Genomic DNA, 17,641 nt, shown 5'->3' with positions numbered 1-17,641 from the left:
TCTGTCACCATCACATTTTCCTGCTTTAGCTTCTACAGAAGCTAAGGAATGCTTTAGATAAATAAAGAGAGCTGTATTGACTGTCTATGGAGATTCTCAGACATACAGGTTATGGTTGTCCCAAAGGTGCTTTTTCAAAAGGCAACTGGATTTTGTTTTTCCTCAAAGACGTTTCACTTCTCATACAAGAAGCTTCTTCAGTTCTGAGTGAATGGTGGAGGATGGAAGAATGTATGTCCCTTGCAGTCATCTGGCCATTAGTATTCTTTCTGAGAGTCATTGAGGCTACTTGGAGGTTTATCTGTGTCCTCAGGGTCACCTGAATCACAGTGCAAATGGGTGTGGAACCTTCTTGGAATTCCTGAAAGGACTGTATTGTAAACAGGAGATAGGCAGTGTCATATTCCTTGCCCTCTGTTGAGAGAGGGCTGTTCAATCTCAATGTAGATGGCCTCTTTGAGTCCCTCCTTCAAACCAGTGGTCCTCTCTGTCCACAATGTGGACTTTGCTGTCTTCAAATGTCTTTGTCTTTCAAATGGAGATGGACTGTTGAATCTTGTCCTGATGAGTTTGTTCTCCTATGTTGTGCCATATGCATGGTGACTCTCAGAAAGAGTGCTAATGACCAGATGACTGCAAGGAATATAAATCCTTCTATCCTCCACCTTCTGACAAGCAAAGACAATGGAGAAGCTAGATTTACTTAACAACAGTGTTGCTAACTTAACAACTGCAGTGGTTCACTTACCGTATTTTTCAGAGTATAAGACGCACCTTTTCCACCCAAAAAAGAGGGTGAAAATCTGGGTGCGTCTTATACTCTGAATGTAGCCCTACCCAGCTTCTCAAAGGGAGGTTTCAGAGGCTGAAAAAAGCATCAGAAATGAAGCTTCAAAAAAGAAGCCCCCAAACAGAGCTTCAGAGGCTTTTTTTTTCTGAAGCTCTGTTTCGGAGGCTTTCAGAGGCAGGAAAAAAAGTTTTTTCTGAAACAGTTTCAGAAGTTTCAGAGTCAGGAAAAAAAAGCAAAAAAAAAAAAAAAGCAAGGCGCAGAGCTCACAACCAAGGAACCTATTGCTAAAATTCACCTCTGGGAACAGCTGATTGGGGGTATTCCAGGAGGCCGATCCACCTGCCAATCAGCTTTTTTCTTATTTTCCTCCCCAAAAATTAAGGTGCGTCTTATACTCCGCTGTGTCTTATACTCCGAAAAATATGGCAACTGTGACAAGAAAGGTGATGAAATGGGACAAAGCACATTTAAGGACTGTCTTGCTTAGTAACAGAAATTTTGGGTTCAATTGCGGTTGAAGATTGAGGACTACTTATATTTACAGCTGATAGCCAAGAACAAATTATCCCTCTGTCTCCCAAGGTCATTCCCACAGATCATTGCCAACAGTGGTCCCCTTGGAAGTGTTACAAGGAAAGGGGTCTTGATGGATAGGAGGGGAGCTGTGAGTGGATGATCCTCTGCATGTTCATGTCTTTTAAGGGGAAGCAAAGTGAAAATAAAGAGGCCCTGATGGCTCAAGAAATAAGAGGCCATGATGGCTCAAGACTCTGAGCTTGTCAGTTGGAAAGCTGACAGCCGGGAATTGAGACGCAAGCAGCACATGATCGGGTGAGTTCCCATCCTCACTTCAGCTCCTGCCCACCTAGCAGTTCAAAAACCTGCAAATGCGAGTAGGTAAATTGGTACCACTTCGGTGGGGAGATCACACTATTCCATGTATCTCAGCATATAGTCATGCTGGCCACATAACCATGGAAGTATTGTTGCCCCCAATTTGGGTCTGAGCCTGGTGCTGAGGCCAATGAAGGACGCCAGACACGAGATGCAGGTTTGATTGCTTTTTATTGGGGTACCCTAAGGAAAAGGGCTCCTGGCCAAACTGCCAGGAGAGCCGAGAACAAAGGATGAAGAAAGCTTTATACATTTTCACTAAAGGAGAAGGCGGGACAAGGCAGGATAATAAGAGATGTCATCTGATAAACATTTTAGTAATAATTCTACAATTTGTTCTATTGGTCTCTAGCTATCCCTATTCCCAAGCCTTGGCTAATGAATGCCCCAGGAGTTATCTAATACTCCTTTTATTTGCTGCAGGCCATCTCTATTCCTAATTTTTAGCTGAGGTCTGCAAGTTGCCTAATTCTAGTTACTTTGATCAGCTTTCTAACTACCCAGAATTGTTACAAGCTTTACACATGCATATTTCCTGCGGATAAGCAGTCTTTGTTTTTGCCAGACAGACTCCATAATTACAGGCTTCCTGACTTACTTTCAAGTGTGTGTCATGACCTGGCTTTATTTTAGCAGACAGCCCATCAGTATCTTCAGACAACACTGGCTACCACAGCTAAGAAATGGAATGAGAGCCTCCTTCTAGAGTAGGAAACGACTAGACAGGGGAAACGTTTACCTTTTTAAAAAATGAATGACATTTAATACAATTTCCTTTGTATATTGTTCTTACTAAGTAAACTGAATAAAATAACATATTTGCTCTACTTGTAGATTAAAAGGGGGACATAGAGAAGCATCCAGAAAGCATGCTGAAATGGGCCTAGATGGCATACTTTGCAGTCCCATCTGAACCAGAATCCCACAGAGTTCAGGATGATTTTTCTCCTCCTTATAATAGTAATTATAATAGTAATTTCTTTGTTGTTTTGTACCAAAGCTCCAGAGATTTTATTTTTCTAACAAGTTGCCTGCCGTAGAAATAATTGACTCAGGAGCAACATATGCTAAGGTTTTACATTGCAAATTATTGGTGAATAAATGCCTGGGGTGGATGATTTTGGGGGTGGGCAGAGACAGCGTTGAAGATCTCTCATCTTCTTCACATATTCAACCTTAGTTGGGCTCCATCTGAAGCAGGAAACCCATGTGTGTCTTGGGACTCAGCTTGTTAAAAACTCTTTCTTGCGATTTCAAATAAGCTGTGCCAAAGCAAGAATTGGAGCCAGCCATACTAAGAATGGCCCTCTTTTTTCTGCTTGCCTTGCTGCTATTCCAGGTAGCGGATGGCAGGCTCGGAACCAAATGCCCCTTGAGGTTGAAGATGGATGGAGCGCAACCCCAGAATTTTTACAAGCCAGGAGAGCTTCTCATCGGTGGGATCATCTCTGCCAGGCAGGCGCAGTTTCAGGCATACAGTTTCGGCAAGGCACCCTCTGCTGAATTTTTTTGGTAAGGCAGGTCCATCGTGGTCACTACACTTCATCACAGATATCTAAAGGTCCAGCCTTCTAGAAGGATTTATTTCTTTACCCTTTATCTGATAGGATAGGATAGGATAGGATAGGATAGGATAGGATAGGATAGGATAGGATAGGATAGGATAGGACAGAATAACAGAGTTGGAAGGGACCTTGGAGGTCTTCTAGTCCAACCCCCTGCTTAGACAGGAAAACCGACACCACTTCAGACAAATGGTTATCCAACATCTTCTCAAAAACTTCCAGTGTTGGAGCATTCACAACTTCTGGAGGCAAGTTATTCCACTGATTAATTGTTCTGTCAGGAAATTTCTCCTTAGTTCTAAGTTGCTTCTCTCCTTGATTAGTTTCTACCCATTGCTTCTTGTTCTGCCCTCAGGTGCTCTGGAGAATAGCTTGGCTCCCTCTTTTTTGTAGCAACCCCTGAGATATTGGAACACTGCTATCATGTCTCCCCTGGTCCTTCTTTTTAATAAACTAGACATACCCAGTTCCTGCAACCGTTCTTCCTATGTTTTAGCCTCCAGTCCCCTAATCATCTTTGTTGCTCTTCTCTGCACTCTTTCTAGAGTCTCCACATTTTTTTTGCATCGTGACGACCAAAACTGAATGCAGTATTCCAAGTGTGGCCTTACCAAGGCATTATAAAGTGGTATTAACACTTCACGTGATCTTGATTCTATCCCTCTGTTTATGCAGCTTAGAACTGTGTTGGTGTGAGCTCCTGCTCTGGAGAAAAGACTTTGGGGCATGAGGCACATTTCCTATTCTGCATTGGCTAAAGCTCCTTCTGATATGTTTTTGACATCAGTTTAAAGAGCAAGGAAGAGATGTGTGATATTTTACAGGACTATTTTGCATGGATAATAGTGTATTAATGAGTAAGCCAGTGACTATTAATAAGTATGAAATAGAAGGTAGATATTTTTTCCTCATAGTTTGCCTTTTTAGTTTGTTTGAGATCTATTTTTTTTTTAAAAAAATAAGGGTTTATTTAATAAATTTAATAAACCTTTGTTAAATTATATATTATCCGTATATATAAAATGTTATAAAATTGAACAAATCATATTAAAATATAAAAATAAGCTAAATTTCTCCAGTATGTTTCCAGTAAACCTGGGAAGTCAATTTTCCTGGCAATGATTTTGGGGCTGTGTCAATGCAATTTTCTTCTGCAGTCCCAGTTAAATCCTTGCCTTGCCTTTGTCTAAAACAGGGGTGGGGAACGATGGAGCCTCTATGACGTGTGGACTTCAATTCCCAGAATTCCTGAGCATGGCTGGCTCAGAAATTCTGGGAATTGAAGTCCACAGGTCATAAAGAGGCCATAGTTCCCACCCCTGGTCTAAACAGACACAGTATATTAGCAAAGCCTGGCATGAAATCCTTGATTTTAATTCTTCTGTTCTTATGAGGGCCCTCAAATCCATTGACCCAATGACCTCCAGGGAGCTTCAGGAAGTAGTTTAGGAGTTGGGTTTTCCTTTGCCAGTCTAGCAACTTTACCTCTACACCTGCAACCTTAAACACTCAAAGAGCCACAAAGGTCCTAACCGGACGCCCCCTGTTCAATTCTGGAGCTGACCAGAAGTCCAGTTCCCCCACCATAGAGTTTCCTCCTAGCACGGCGTCTTTCTTCCTCTGCTGACTGGAAATCTGGTTCCCCCACCATAGAGTCTCCTCCTGCATGGCGTCCTTTTTCCTTTACCTGTCCTAACCAAAAGCCCTATCAATTGTGGAGCCAACTGGCAACAGGGAGCCGCAGCAGAGGGATGAAAGAGCCACATGTGGCTCCAGAGTCGTGGGTTGCTGACCCCTGCTCTGCACACTCAACTTTTTTACTTCTTCCATTCAAATGATTGCTATCTAATGATACTGTGGATTTTATTTTCTAATTTTCCCATGGTACCTTTTGCTCTATGGCATATTGGACCGTCTTTTTTGTAGTTTTTGCAGCATCATAGTTTGCTAAGAAAGCTTCAGTGATTGAGCAGGTAAGGAGCATATTCATTCATTCATAGAATTATTTGTTTCGTAAAAAGTCCCTGAACATGGTTAGAAGACCATCAATAGACCAAAGCATTACATTTTAGTTAACACTTGAGTTTTAACCCTGACTCTGGATTAGTGTAAATTTTACATGGAAAAAGTTTTGAGGACAGAAAAGCACAAATTAAATAAATTATAGGATACTCTGTAAACATATATTTTCAGGAAAGGATCCATGATGTTCTGGAAAACTCTCTCCTTCCTCTTTGCCATTCAGGACATCAACCAAGACCCCAGGATTCTCTACAACATCACTCTGGGCTACAATATCTACGACAACTATTATGATGCTAGGATGACTTCGGATGCTCTTCTCAACTTAGTTTCTACTGGGGAGGCAAATGTTCCAAACTATAGTTGTGGAAGGCAAGAAAACCTATTGGCTGTCCTTGAAGGATCTGATGCTGATATTTCCATCCAGATTTCAACCATTTTGGGCATCTTCAAAATACCACAGGTATATCTGGGTGTGTGTCAGGAAGGTGGGCAAATTAATTCCTCTTGACATTTTGTATATAGAATTCAAAATGAGATTATTACCATGGAGATAATAGCATCAAAGCTGATGGACATAGATTCTCAGAGGAAGCAAAAAGTTAAAATTGTCCTGTCCTCTCCGTTGCAGATTGTGCTTGGTCCAAAAGTCCAAAAATGCCAGGGAATTTCTAGAAGGCTGGCATTCTAACAAATCAGCCATCAATAGACACATAGACATTAACAGCATCTATAGACTATGCAAAGGAGACAATCAACCAGCCCAAAAGAGAACAAAAAGACTCCAGCACCTCTCTACCAATAATAGCAACAGCACTTAGACTTATATATAGCTTCACAGTACTTTACAACTTTCTCTAAGCGGTTTACAGAGTAAGCCCATTGCCCCCAACAATCTGGGTCCTCATTTTATCAACCTCAGAAGGATGGAAGACTGAGTCAACCTTGAGCCGGTGAGAATCAAACTGCCAAACAGCTGGCAGCAGCCAGTCAGCAGAAGTAGCCTGCAGTACTGCATTTTAACCACTGCGCCACCATGGCTCTTATTCAGCAACCAGATCAGCATAGATTAACTGGAGACTGGACTGCCATCTATCAAAAATGGTGTAAGGTCTGCTTGGGCGAGGGGTGGGTGGGAGTGTTGGATTAGATGACCTACAAGTCTCTTCCAACTTTGTTAATCTGTATCAGTATTTAACTCCAAGATTAACTTCAGATCAACAATCAAGTAAGCAGTATCCCAATCAAGAAACTGCAAAAGAGCCATCAGTAAACAGCCTAATCAAATAATCTCTAAGACCCACCCACACAGAGAGGCAAGTCATCAGAATATAAACTGCCAGCAAACAGCACTCCTTACTAGCACTGATGATGTAACCTAGTTTGAGATAATGAAACATCTGCAAGAAAACAAGCAAGCTCAGAGAGCACCATGGACCCCACAAAATACACCATTAACCTCTCCCTTTTCTTTTCAGCTCAGTTATAATTTTGTTTCACCAGTTCAGTCAGATAAAACCCCGTTTCCTTTTTCCTACCACGTGGTCCCCAGAGATGGAACTCTGAAGCCAGGAATTATCCAACTGCTCCTGCATTTTAGCTGGACCTTGATAGGACTCATTGTGGCAGACACCGACAATGGAGAGAGCTTTATGAGGATTTTGACCCCTATGCTAATAAAGAACGGCATTTGTGCGGTTGTATCCCAAAGCATTTCGGTAACCGACAAGAGTGTCAACATTCGTTTTGCCCAGTTCTCCAAATGGAAACAAATCAACGTCTTTGTTTACTACGCTGAAGCCAGTTCTTTCCTAAAAGCAATATTTGTTATACAAAAAGTAATCGCTGTCTTGACAAGACCTATCGTAGGAAAAATCTGGGTCACGACAGCTCTCTGGGACCTCTCTTTAGAGTTGATGTACAGTGATGTCTCTTTCCGATACATCCACGGCATTTTTTCTTTCTTCATGCAAGGAAATACAAAGAGGAAACCTGGTGATTTTGAAGCCTTTTATGATTCCGTTGGAGAGTTTGTAGCCAAAGTGTTTAGTTGTTCCTACTTGAAAGATGTCTCGACTGTGAAAGGCTGGATAAGATGCACAGAGAAAGAGAAACGGGAGACCTTGCCCCAGGAAGACCTCCAAAGGACTTTGTCTTTAGACAGCTCTTGCATTTACAACATCATCTGGGCCACAGCACGGGCCTTACATGCTGCACATTTATCTCTCTCCAAGAGGTGGGTGATGAAAGGTGGAAGCAGGTTAGAGATTCAGAAGCTACAGGCTTGGCAGGTAATCAGTTTCTCCTCAGAGGCCTCTTCTCACGCATAAGAATCCATGATGCAAATATAACAGAATAACAGAGTTGGAAGGGACCTTGGAGCAGGGGTGAAATTCAGCAGATTCTGACAGAGTTCTGGAAAACCAGTAGCGGAAATTTTGAGTAGTTTGGAGAACCAGTAGCGGAATTTTTGAGTTGTTCAGAGAACTGGCAAATACCACCTCTGGCTGGTCCCAGAGTGGGGTGAGAATGGAGATTTTGCAATATCCTTCCCTTGCCACGCCCACCAAGCCATACCATGCCCACCAAGCCACGCCCACAGAACCGGTAGTAAAAAGATTTGAATTTCACCACTGCCTTGGAGGTCTTTTAGTCCAGCCCCCTGCTCAAACAGAAACCTGAAAGCATTTCAGACAAACAAGTTATCCAATCTCTTCTTAAAAACCTCCAGTCACGGAGCACCACAACTTCTTAAGGCAAGCTGTTCCACTGATTAATTGTCAGGAAATTTCTCCTTAGTTCTAGGTTGGTTCTCTCCTTGATTAGTTGTGAAACAAACAAACAAAAGTTTATTCCCAAATTTCATCAAATGCTGGTGAGGTAGAAATTTGGGAATGACACCCATTTGTATAGCTTTCTATGTTGCCTCCACTTTCCCCCATAATGCTACAACTATAACAAACATCTCAGATTGAGCTTCCCATTCAAAGAGTCTTGCTTTCAATTCACACATACAGTAAATTGGCATTTCTCTCACATTGGAGTCTGGATGACCCACAGACTGATAAGGACAATTTTTTGTATGCATTTTCTATGTCTGACATCTTTGGATGTCCTGCTAATATTTGTATATGTGTGTCTATGTGTCTTTGTTTGTGTGTGTGTGTGTTTGACTTTGTATCTTGTTCCTAGTCCTTTTTGATTCGTTAGTGTTTTATTAATGATATTACTGTATTAATCCATGTATAATTCTTTTAGTGCAAACTAGTTTCACACTTTTGCACAACAAAACTAATATATCCATTTTTAAAACAGAAGAGAAGGAGCGAGGAAAACAAAGAAAATGTGAACAATAATTTACTCTGCACTTTTTGCTAATCAGTCCAATGCCCAAAGCAGGAAATTAAATGAATCAGCTAAACACATACAATAATTAGTTTACTACTTTTTAACTTAATTTGTAATACTAAACAATAATTTTGCTTTGTCTGAAAATAAGCCAAGATGAGCTTGGAAGTTTCTTCTCAGGATAAAATAAATAAGAAGAAAGGAAAGAAGAAAGGGAGAGAGAGAGAGAGAGAGAAAGAAAGGAAGTAAGAAAGGAAGGAAGGAAGGAAGGAAGGAAGGAAGGAAGGAAGGAAGGAAGGAAGGAAGGAAGGAAGGAAGGAAGGTTGGTTCAAATGTTTAAAGACAGAATAATAATAAATTCAGTTTGGAGATTAAGTATTTATTTATTTATTGTTTATTTATTGGTTCGATTTATATGCCGCCCTTCTCCGGAGACTCAGGGCGGCTTACAATGTGTTAAGCAATAGCCTTCATACTTTTGTATATACCTGCTTAGTAGGGCTTTTGCCCCCCCCCAAAGCGGTGTTCTTTTTTTATACAAAGTCATCTTATTGCCCCCACAATCCAGGTCCTCATTATCTGGGTCCTCATTAATAATAATAATAATAATAATAATAATAATAATAATAATAATAATAATAATAATAACAACAACAACAACAACAACAATAATAATAATAATAATAATAATAATTATTATTATTATTATTATTATTATTATTATTATTATTTTATTTCTATACCGCCCTTCTCCCGAAGGACTCAGGGCGGTGTACAGCCAATTTAAAAACACAAGACACAACAATGATTAAAAATTAAAATAATTAAATAGATTTTGCCGATTTAAAACCCCAAAAATTTAAAATACCCCAATTTAAAATTATTATGTTGATAGCCCGGCCTGGCGGAACAACAGGGTCTTCAATGCGCAACGAAACACCTGGAGGTCGGAGATCTTACGTATTTCTGGGGGCAGTTCATTCCACAGGGCTGGGGCTCCCACAAAAGTACTCAGTATGAGTACTTTTGATCAAATTTTTGAATTTACTTTCCAACTGGGATTAATATTTTGAATGAGGTGGGTTCAGATGATTTGTCCATTCATTTTTGATTCCATTTGATCCAGAAAAGTGAATCAATCTGAAGTGAAGCACACTAAATCAAATCAACTTTCCAAATTCACATGAGTCATCAGTGTGGACCAATAATCCAAACTGGATAGGAAACTTGACTTTTCTATCTACTGCAGTTTCTTCTTCCATTCCAGCTTCACCTTTTTTTGCAAAATTCTCCGTTCTACAATTCCTCCATGGATGGAATCTATTTAGATGAGAGAGGAGACCTGGCCGCTGACTTTGACATCATCTACTGGACCGTCTTACCAAATAAGTCCATTGCCAGAGTGAAATTCGGGAACCTAAAACGACGGAGCACCCTTGACTTCAATCTCGTCATCAACCCGGATGATATGGCACAGATGAATTTGTTGAACAAGGTGGGGGGAAATGGTTTTATTTTATCATTTTGGCTACGTTTAGAATACTGCTTAATGTCACCCAATCGGAAATCATATGGCGCTTCCCTTATTCCTCCATTTACACAGTTCTGACAGATCAGCAAAAGCTTCATCCAGAGTTAAAGGACTGTCTTTGTCCTGAAGAATAAAAAGAAGAATCTAAAACAGTGGGGTGTCAAATTCATGTCGTCACGTCATCGTCACGTGACATATCACAACTTCCCCCCCCTTTGGTAAATGAGGGGTGGGTGTGGTCAGCCCATGACGCATCCGGGCCGTGGGCCGGAAGTTTGACATCCCTGATCTAAAACATCACTGAAGCAGACAGGGGACGTAGGGAAAGGTAACAAAGAATGTTACACTGTTGCACTGGCTCCCGGTGGTCTTCCTGGTGCGATTCAAGGTGTTGGTGACCACCTTTAAAGCGCTCCATGGCTTAGGACCGGGGTATATACGAGACCGCCTTCTGCCACTAACAGCCTCCCACTGGCCAATACGCTCCCACAGAGAGCGGCTCCTCAGGGTGCCGTCGGCCAAACAATGTCAACTGGCAACACCCAGGGGGAGAGCCTTCTCTGTGGGGGCACCAGCTCTCTGGAATGAGCTCCTCCTAGAGCTTCGTCTTAGCCCCGACCTGCATATCTTTCGCCGCACCCTGAAGACTCTTCTGTTCCAGCAAGCTGGACTGGCCTAATATGAATTTTATAAGGGGTGTATGTATGTTTTAATTTTTGAGCCAAATTCTATATATTTGATTTTAATTGGTTTTAAATTTTGTAAATCTATGTGTTTTAATATGGCTGTACACTGCCCTGAGTCCTTCGGGAGAAGGGCGGTATAGAAGTCTAATTATAAATAAATAAATGAATAAAATTAATTAAAAAAATTAACTAACTAACTAACTACCTAACTAACTAACTAATTAATTAATTAATTTCAGGGCTAGTTTATATAGGTAGCCCTCGACTTGTGACCACAATTGAGCCCAAAATTTCTGTTGCTAAGTGAGACATTTGTTAAGTGAGATTTGCCCCATTTTACAACATGTCATGCCATCTTTGTTAAGTGAATCACTGCACTTGTTAAGTTAGTTCACCCGGTGGTAAGTGAATCTGAAGTTCCTTCATTGACTTTGCTTATCGGAAGGTCTCAAAAGGGTATCGCATGACCCTGAGACACTGCATCTGTCATAAGTATGAGTCAGAGTCTGAATCTTGATCACGTGACCATGGGGATGCTGCGATGGTCGTAAATGTGAAAAATGGTCATAAGTTACTTTTTCCAGTGTCATTGAAACTTTGAACGGTCATTAAATAAGTTGTGGTAAACCAAAGATTGTCTGTATTAAGCCAAATCAGATAAATAGCTGTTAATATATTTTCCTTGATCTTCTTTGCTTGTGTGATTAGTTTCTGCCTCCCTCTAGGTGTGGAAAAAGTTGTCTCCCTGGATTTGTTAAAGTAGTTCAAGAGGGGAAGCCAGTTTGCTGCTATGATTGTGTTCCATGTGCAGAAGGGACCATCTCAGTTCACGAAGGTGAGTGACTCCAAAGTAGAAGGCTGTCTCAGGGGTTGCCACAAAGAAGAAGGAGTCAAACTATTTTCCAAAGCACCTGAGGGTAGAACAAGAAGCAATGGGTGGAAACTAATCAAGGAGAGAAGCAATTTAGAACTAAGGAGAAATTTCCTGACAGTTAGAACAATTAATCAGTGGAACAACTTGCCTGCAGAAATTGTGAATGCTCCAACACTGGAAATTTTTAAGAAGATGTTGGATAACCATTTGTCTGAAGTGGTGTAGGGTTTCCTGCCTAAGCAGGGGGTTGGACTAGAAGACTTTCAAGGTCCCTTCCAACTCTGTTATTCTATTCTATTCTATTCTATTCTATTCTATTCTATTCTATTCTATTCTATTCTATTCTATTCTATTCTATTCTATTCTATTCTATTCTATTCTATTCTATTCTATTCTATTCTATTCTAATAGACTTCTCCACCTCTTTCCGAGACAAGAATTCTTTAAAAGGACTTTGATCCCTTTCCTGCCATTTTATTCTCAACATTTATTCCCTAAATTGTGTTCTAAAAAATGATTTTAATAGAGAGTCTGATTGAATTGACCAGATCAGTGGTGGGATTCAGCCGATTCGCACTGGCTCAGGCGAACCGGTTGTTAAATTACCCACCCTCCCGCTATCAAAGTGGATCCTGGACGTTGCACTGAGCACAATGGAGAAAGGGGCAATGGAGTGGCTGGCGCGAGGGAAGGAGAAGGCAGCTTTCCCTCCTCCTTCCCTTGTGCTGGCCGCTCCGTTGCCCATTTCTCCATTGCAGCGCAGCGCAACACCCAGGATCCACTTTGATTGCAGGGGAGGGGGTAATTTAACAACCGGTTCACCCAGGGTCAGGTTGGCCATTGCGGGAGGCTTGTCCCTCATGTGTGGTGGAGCTGGAGAATGGGGATGGGCCACACCTCCCATGACAGCCAACCTGATCCCGGGCTAACCGGTTGTTAAATTATTTGAATTACCACTGGACCAGGTGCAGCTTTCCTCAATGCATCGTTTACTTTATCAACTGCAGAAATTTCTTTATGTTTAAGTGGCTAGGATCATGCATTTTCTCAGTGCAGGGACAAGTGTCATAGTAGAAATTAATTTGAGAAAGTTATAGAATCCTAGTATTGGAAGGAGCTAATCAACCAATTAGGGCCAGAATCCAAATGGAAACATCCATGACAGATGATGGTTTGACTCTTGCTTAAGTGCAGGAGGGCTTTGAGCTGGCTCCTCCTATTTAATGATGAATGAAGAAGCTGGATTAAGTACACAGAGTCCCAGGTTCTTTCCATCCTCATCTCTCTGGGGGATTCTGGTCAATCACCCTCTCAGCCCCAAAACAAGGTGATGTAGAGGTATAAAAACTGGAGTAGAAGCAGGAAGACCTAGGGCAGTGATGGCTAATCTTTTTGTTGTTCTGTGCCAAAAGTGTGTGTGCGCATGCGCAACAGCATGTCCGTGTGCAGGCACCCATAATTCAATCTGCGCACTCCCCCATGTGCCCCACCCCCCTGTGCATGTGTGCATGACCCCCCCTTGCTCCCCCCCTGCTCATGTACACATGAAACCCCCCCACCCCGTTTTGGGCCTAGTAGGCTTCCCTGCAGCCTCCTGGAACCAAAAACAGGCCGTGAGGGGGCACTCCACTCCCCCTCGTGCCCTGTTTTAAGCCTAGTAGGCCTCCCTGCAGCCTCCTAGGATCAAAAATGGGCGACAGCACCTCCTGTGCTCCCCCTGTCCCCCGCCCATGCGTGCGTAACCCTCTTGCACATGCACACATGTCTCCTGCATGTGCCCCACCCACGCGCTTGCACGGCAGAGACCTGAAAATCAGCTGGCCGGCGGGAGGCACGTATGCATGCGCGGTGGAGCTGAACTGGGCGATGGCTCGCATGCCCGCAGAGAGGGCTCTGTGTGCCAGCTGTGGCACCCATGCCATAGGTTCGCCATCATGGACCTACGGTCAAAAAGTTCCTTGAGGGGATCTGGGATAGTTCCTTCCTCACAGATTAAAAGCCAGTGTGGTGTAAGTGGAGGAGTTGGACCAGAAGTAAAGAGGTCCAGTTTCTAGTTCCTCCCTCATGTGAGCCGTTTGAGATAGACTAGACTAGGAAACCAAGCTCATGGGTACTAATCAGGGCCGGATTTTCCTATAGGCTAACTAGGCTTCAGCCTAGGGCCTCAAGATCAAGAGGGGCCTACATTCAAATTGTTAGCAAAATTAAAATTACACTTTCACTATAGGTGAAAGGGCCTCATAAGTGGAATAGCCTAGGGCCTCTTTTCATCTAAATCCAGCCCTGGTACTAATATACTTTTATTCTAAGGTTACTATAACAGAATCTTGCAAATCTGAGTGCACCCCCCCCCCCTTGTGAGAATTAGGGAGGGTCACGTTTGAAACACCTTTTCAAATTAAATCTCTATCTCCAGATCAAATTTGTTTTGGCTGGTTGTGTGGCTCTTCCCCTTGCTTCTTAAAGTTATTTCAGGTGTCCAATACACGTCAAGTATGAAAGTTCCCAGGGGAGTTTAACATTAATTGCTTTTTCTTAGTTAAATCCATTTTAGTTCAGATAGGAAAAATTGATTTTAGATTGTACTTAGTTCTAAGTATAAAACGATAACATTGCTAATGCTCGGTTAATGCTAGGGATACTGCATATTAATGACATTGGTTGTGGCATAGTGGTTAGAATACAGCGTTGCAGGCTAACTCACTGCTCACTGCCAGGTGTTTGTTTCTCACTGGTTCAAGGTTGACTCAAACTTCCATCTGTCAATGATCCGACTAATGAGCACAAGCCAATCAGAACTCTGACTAGAATCTTCCTCAAAGAACTTCTTTATTGAGTACATCATATCGGCACTGCTTAAAGAAAAACCAACTGTAAATAATTCCCGCGATTTCATTATAATTAAAATAGGAAATAATCCCATCCCCAAGGATCACAGGACACGTTGGCCAATTAGGTTAATTGGCGGGCTCTCCAGGCACTCCTTCCCCGACCTTATCTGTTACCAGTAGAGATGACTTTGGTTCCCAAGAGAAAGCTCTCTATTGTGTCTAGTAAGGCATTCCAACTTCCTTCTCCCCTGTGTGGCAACTGAGGAACAGGAAAATGGCTTCCGCCATGTTCGGTTTGAAGTTGACACCATCCTTCTGAGGTTGGTAAAATGAGGGCCCAGATTGTTGGGGGCAATATGCTGACTCTGAAAACCATTTAGAAAGGGCTGTAAAGCATTGTGAAATGGTATATAAGTCTAAGTGTTGTTGCTATTGCTATTTGGAAGTCATGGCTGTTGAGGACAGTAGGGTCAATGTTGGCGATTGGGGCATGGGATGAATATTATTATGCAGAATTTTTGTCCCCCCATATAATTAGCTGTGGGTTTTTTCCCCCCTGACTTTTGGTATCATTATAAATTATTGAATGGGGTGGAAAAAACCATGCTGTGACATGGTTCAGATCTAACACTTACTCTTTCAGATGCTGAAAAGTGCAACAAGTGTCCAGAAGATCAACATCCGAATAAGGACAGTGATAAATGTATTTCCAAACTTAAAACCTTCCTTTCTTATGAAGGACATTTGGGCATCATCCTAGCTGCCTTTGCCTTATTCCTTTCCTTAACCACTGGGTTTGTGTTGGGAATCTTCATCAAATTTGTAGAAACTCCAATAGTCAAGGCTAACAATCAAGATCTCTCCTACATTCTCCTTGGCTCTCTCCTGCTTTCCTTCTTGTCTTCCTTTTTCTTCATTGGCCAGCCAAGAAGAGCCACCTGCCTTCTGCGACAAGCAGCCTTCAACATCATTTTTTCAGTGGCCATCTCTTCTCTCTTGGCCAAAACCATCATGGTGGTGCTGGCCTTCCTAGCCACCAAGCCAGGCAATAGCATGAGAAGATGGCTGGGGAAGTCTTTGGGCAATTCCATTGTCTTTTCTTGTTCTGTTGTTCAAATTATGATCTGCACTATCTGGTTGGGCACCACTCCCCCCTTCCCTGATTTGGATATGCATTCCCAGGCTGCAGAGATTGTAGTGCAATGCAATGAAGGTTCAGTCACCATGTTTTACTCTGCTCTTGGCTACATGGGCTTCCTTGCTGTTGTCTGCTTCACAATTGCTTTCCTAGCCCGAAGACTACCTGCAGCCTTCAATGAAGCTAAGCTGATCACCTTCAGCATGCTGGTTTTCTGTAGTGTTTGGATCTCCTTTGTGCCCACCTATCTGGGCACCAAGGGCAAGTACATGGTGGCTGTGCAGGTCTTCTCCATCTTGGCCTCCAGTGCTGGCTTGTTGGGCTGCATTTTTTTCCCCAAGTGCTACATTATTTTGCTCAGGCCGGAGCTGAATACAAAGGAGCAGCTAACCATGAAAGTAAAATAAATCACCTCATGGATGCTAGCAACATGGAGCTATACTAGCAATATTGCTGCTGTGGTGTACCATGAATATTTATAGACTTTTTAATAGAGTTTTTATTTTTATTTCATGGTTTGGGGTTTTCTGTTGTTTGTACTACTCAAGATTGTTGCTGCATATTAACAGCTATATAATGTAGGAGATGACCAGGCTAAGCCTGAGGGAGGAGTCAAACACATCATACGTCACCAGTTCCTGTTCACCTCCAAGAAATCTAGTCTTGAATTCCTTTCTGTCCTTAATTCCTGCGAATTTCCCTTGACTGTTAATTGGCCAGATTTTTGTAGAGAGCTTAAGTTTACAATAAATGAATTGCCTGGATCTCCTAATTTTCCCGGCTCTTGACAAATATTTTAAAATAGATAAATAAATGCCGAATACGAGGGAGAACAGAAATTTTCTGCAGTCTTCCCAACAGAACCACAAACAAAATCTCTACTGGGTATTGTACAATTTCTAGCAAGGATGGGGTAGTTTACAATCTATTTCAGATGCATTTGGAATGAATGTGCTTTGGCCTGATCATGAGTGGTGGAATAAATTCCAACGCATATTTTTTATTTAACACTAAAGCTTTATCCTATGTTCTATCTTCTTAATTGTCCATTTGATGATAAGATGTTTGTTTACAGTTGTGCCAGTTTTTATTTTTCATTTATTTATAAAATGTATAGGCCGACCTTATTTATTTATTTATTTATTTTATTTGATTTCTATACCGCCCTACTCCCGAAGGACTCAGGGCGGTGCACAGCCAAACAATAAAACACATACATACAAAATTTAAAAGTAGAATAAAATCAAATTAAATAATTTTGGCCCCAACAAATTTAAAACCCCAAACTTTTAAAACCAATTTAAAATTGAATGTATAAAATACTAAAAGATATTTAAAAATTAAAAATCTTTTATAAAAGAGGGAGAAAATTAGGCCAGGCCCGCCTGGTGAAATAGTAAGGTCTTTAAAGCGCGGCGGAAGGTGCGCAGATCCGGGATCCTCCGTATCTCTGGGGGGAGCTCGTTCTTACCTTAAGATAATTCTATCTGCCAAAGTTGTATCAATTATCCCAAATATCAATAAAATGTATTCATTTAGTGGGAATAAATAGATTCAAGGATGTGTAATGATTGCCATCTTACTTCTATTTCTTCTGCAGATGAAGATGTTCAGCTTGTTAAAATAACAGACTCTTGGTGCCTCTTGTATATCAAAGCTGCTATACTACATTTCAAATGTTACTGTAATATCCTTATATTTAGAGCCGTGTTTCTCAGCCTCAGAAATTTTAATATATGTGTACTTAACAAATCTAAAATTGCTGAGGTTGAGAAACACTGATTTAGAATAATGTATATATCTCCTTCCCTTATTAGCTGTTTCTTCTTCACATTTGGGGATCTTCACAATATATATATTGTTCTGCAGAGTTTTCACAGGGTTCTATAAGAGGTCTTGACTGAACAAAAAAATTATTCATTGTCTTTTGAATTTCACAGGCTGTACTTTGACCTACAGATA

The 17,641-nt window shown here is 41.5% G+C and overlaps 1 protein-coding gene across 1 annotated transcript; it reads left to right on the top strand.

The window, feature by feature from the left end:
- The first annotated feature begins 1,547 nt into the window (after nucleotides 1–1,547).
- LOC139310084 (vomeronasal type-2 receptor 26-like) lies at nucleotides 1,548–16,086 on the top strand. The gene is made up of 6 exons (XM_070934241.1): nucleotides 1,548–1,621; nucleotides 5,443–5,734; nucleotides 6,750–7,562; nucleotides 9,887–10,114; nucleotides 11,545–11,671; nucleotides 15,185–16,086. Exons 1-6 carry the CDS (start codon nucleotides 1,548–1,550, stop codon nucleotides 16,084–16,086), a joined length of 2,436 nt encoding a protein of 811 aa, XP_070790342.1.
- Nucleotides 16,087–17,641: the final 1,555 nt, after the last annotated feature.

Source organism: Pituophis catenifer, unplaced genomic scaffold (assembly GCF_029215685.1).
Source record: "Pituophis catenifer annectens isolate HBS135680 unplaced genomic scaffold, rPitCat1.0.hap2 SCAF_2, whole genome shotgun sequence".
Lineage (NCBI taxonomy): Eukaryota > Metazoa > Chordata > Lepidosauria > Squamata > Colubridae > Pituophis > Pituophis catenifer.
The sequence above is the reverse complement of the archived record's forward strand: the minus strand, read 5'-3'. Positions and strand labels throughout refer to the sequence as shown.

Excerpts from the sequence above, each read along its gene's own strand:
- LOC139310084 (XM_070934241.1), top strand. The coding sequence starts at position 1,548 with ATGGCTCAAGACTCTGAGCTTGTCAGTTGGAAAGCTGACAGCCGGGAA. Across the intron at positions 7,563-9,886 it reads AGAAGCTACAGGCTTGGCAG|CTTCACCTTTTTTTGCAAAA; the intron begins GTAATCAGTTTC and ends CTTCCATTCCAG. Across the intron at positions 11,672-15,184 it reads GACCATCTCAGTTCACGAAG|ATGCTGAAAAGTGCAACAAG; the intron begins GTGAGTGACTCC and ends TTACTCTTTCAG.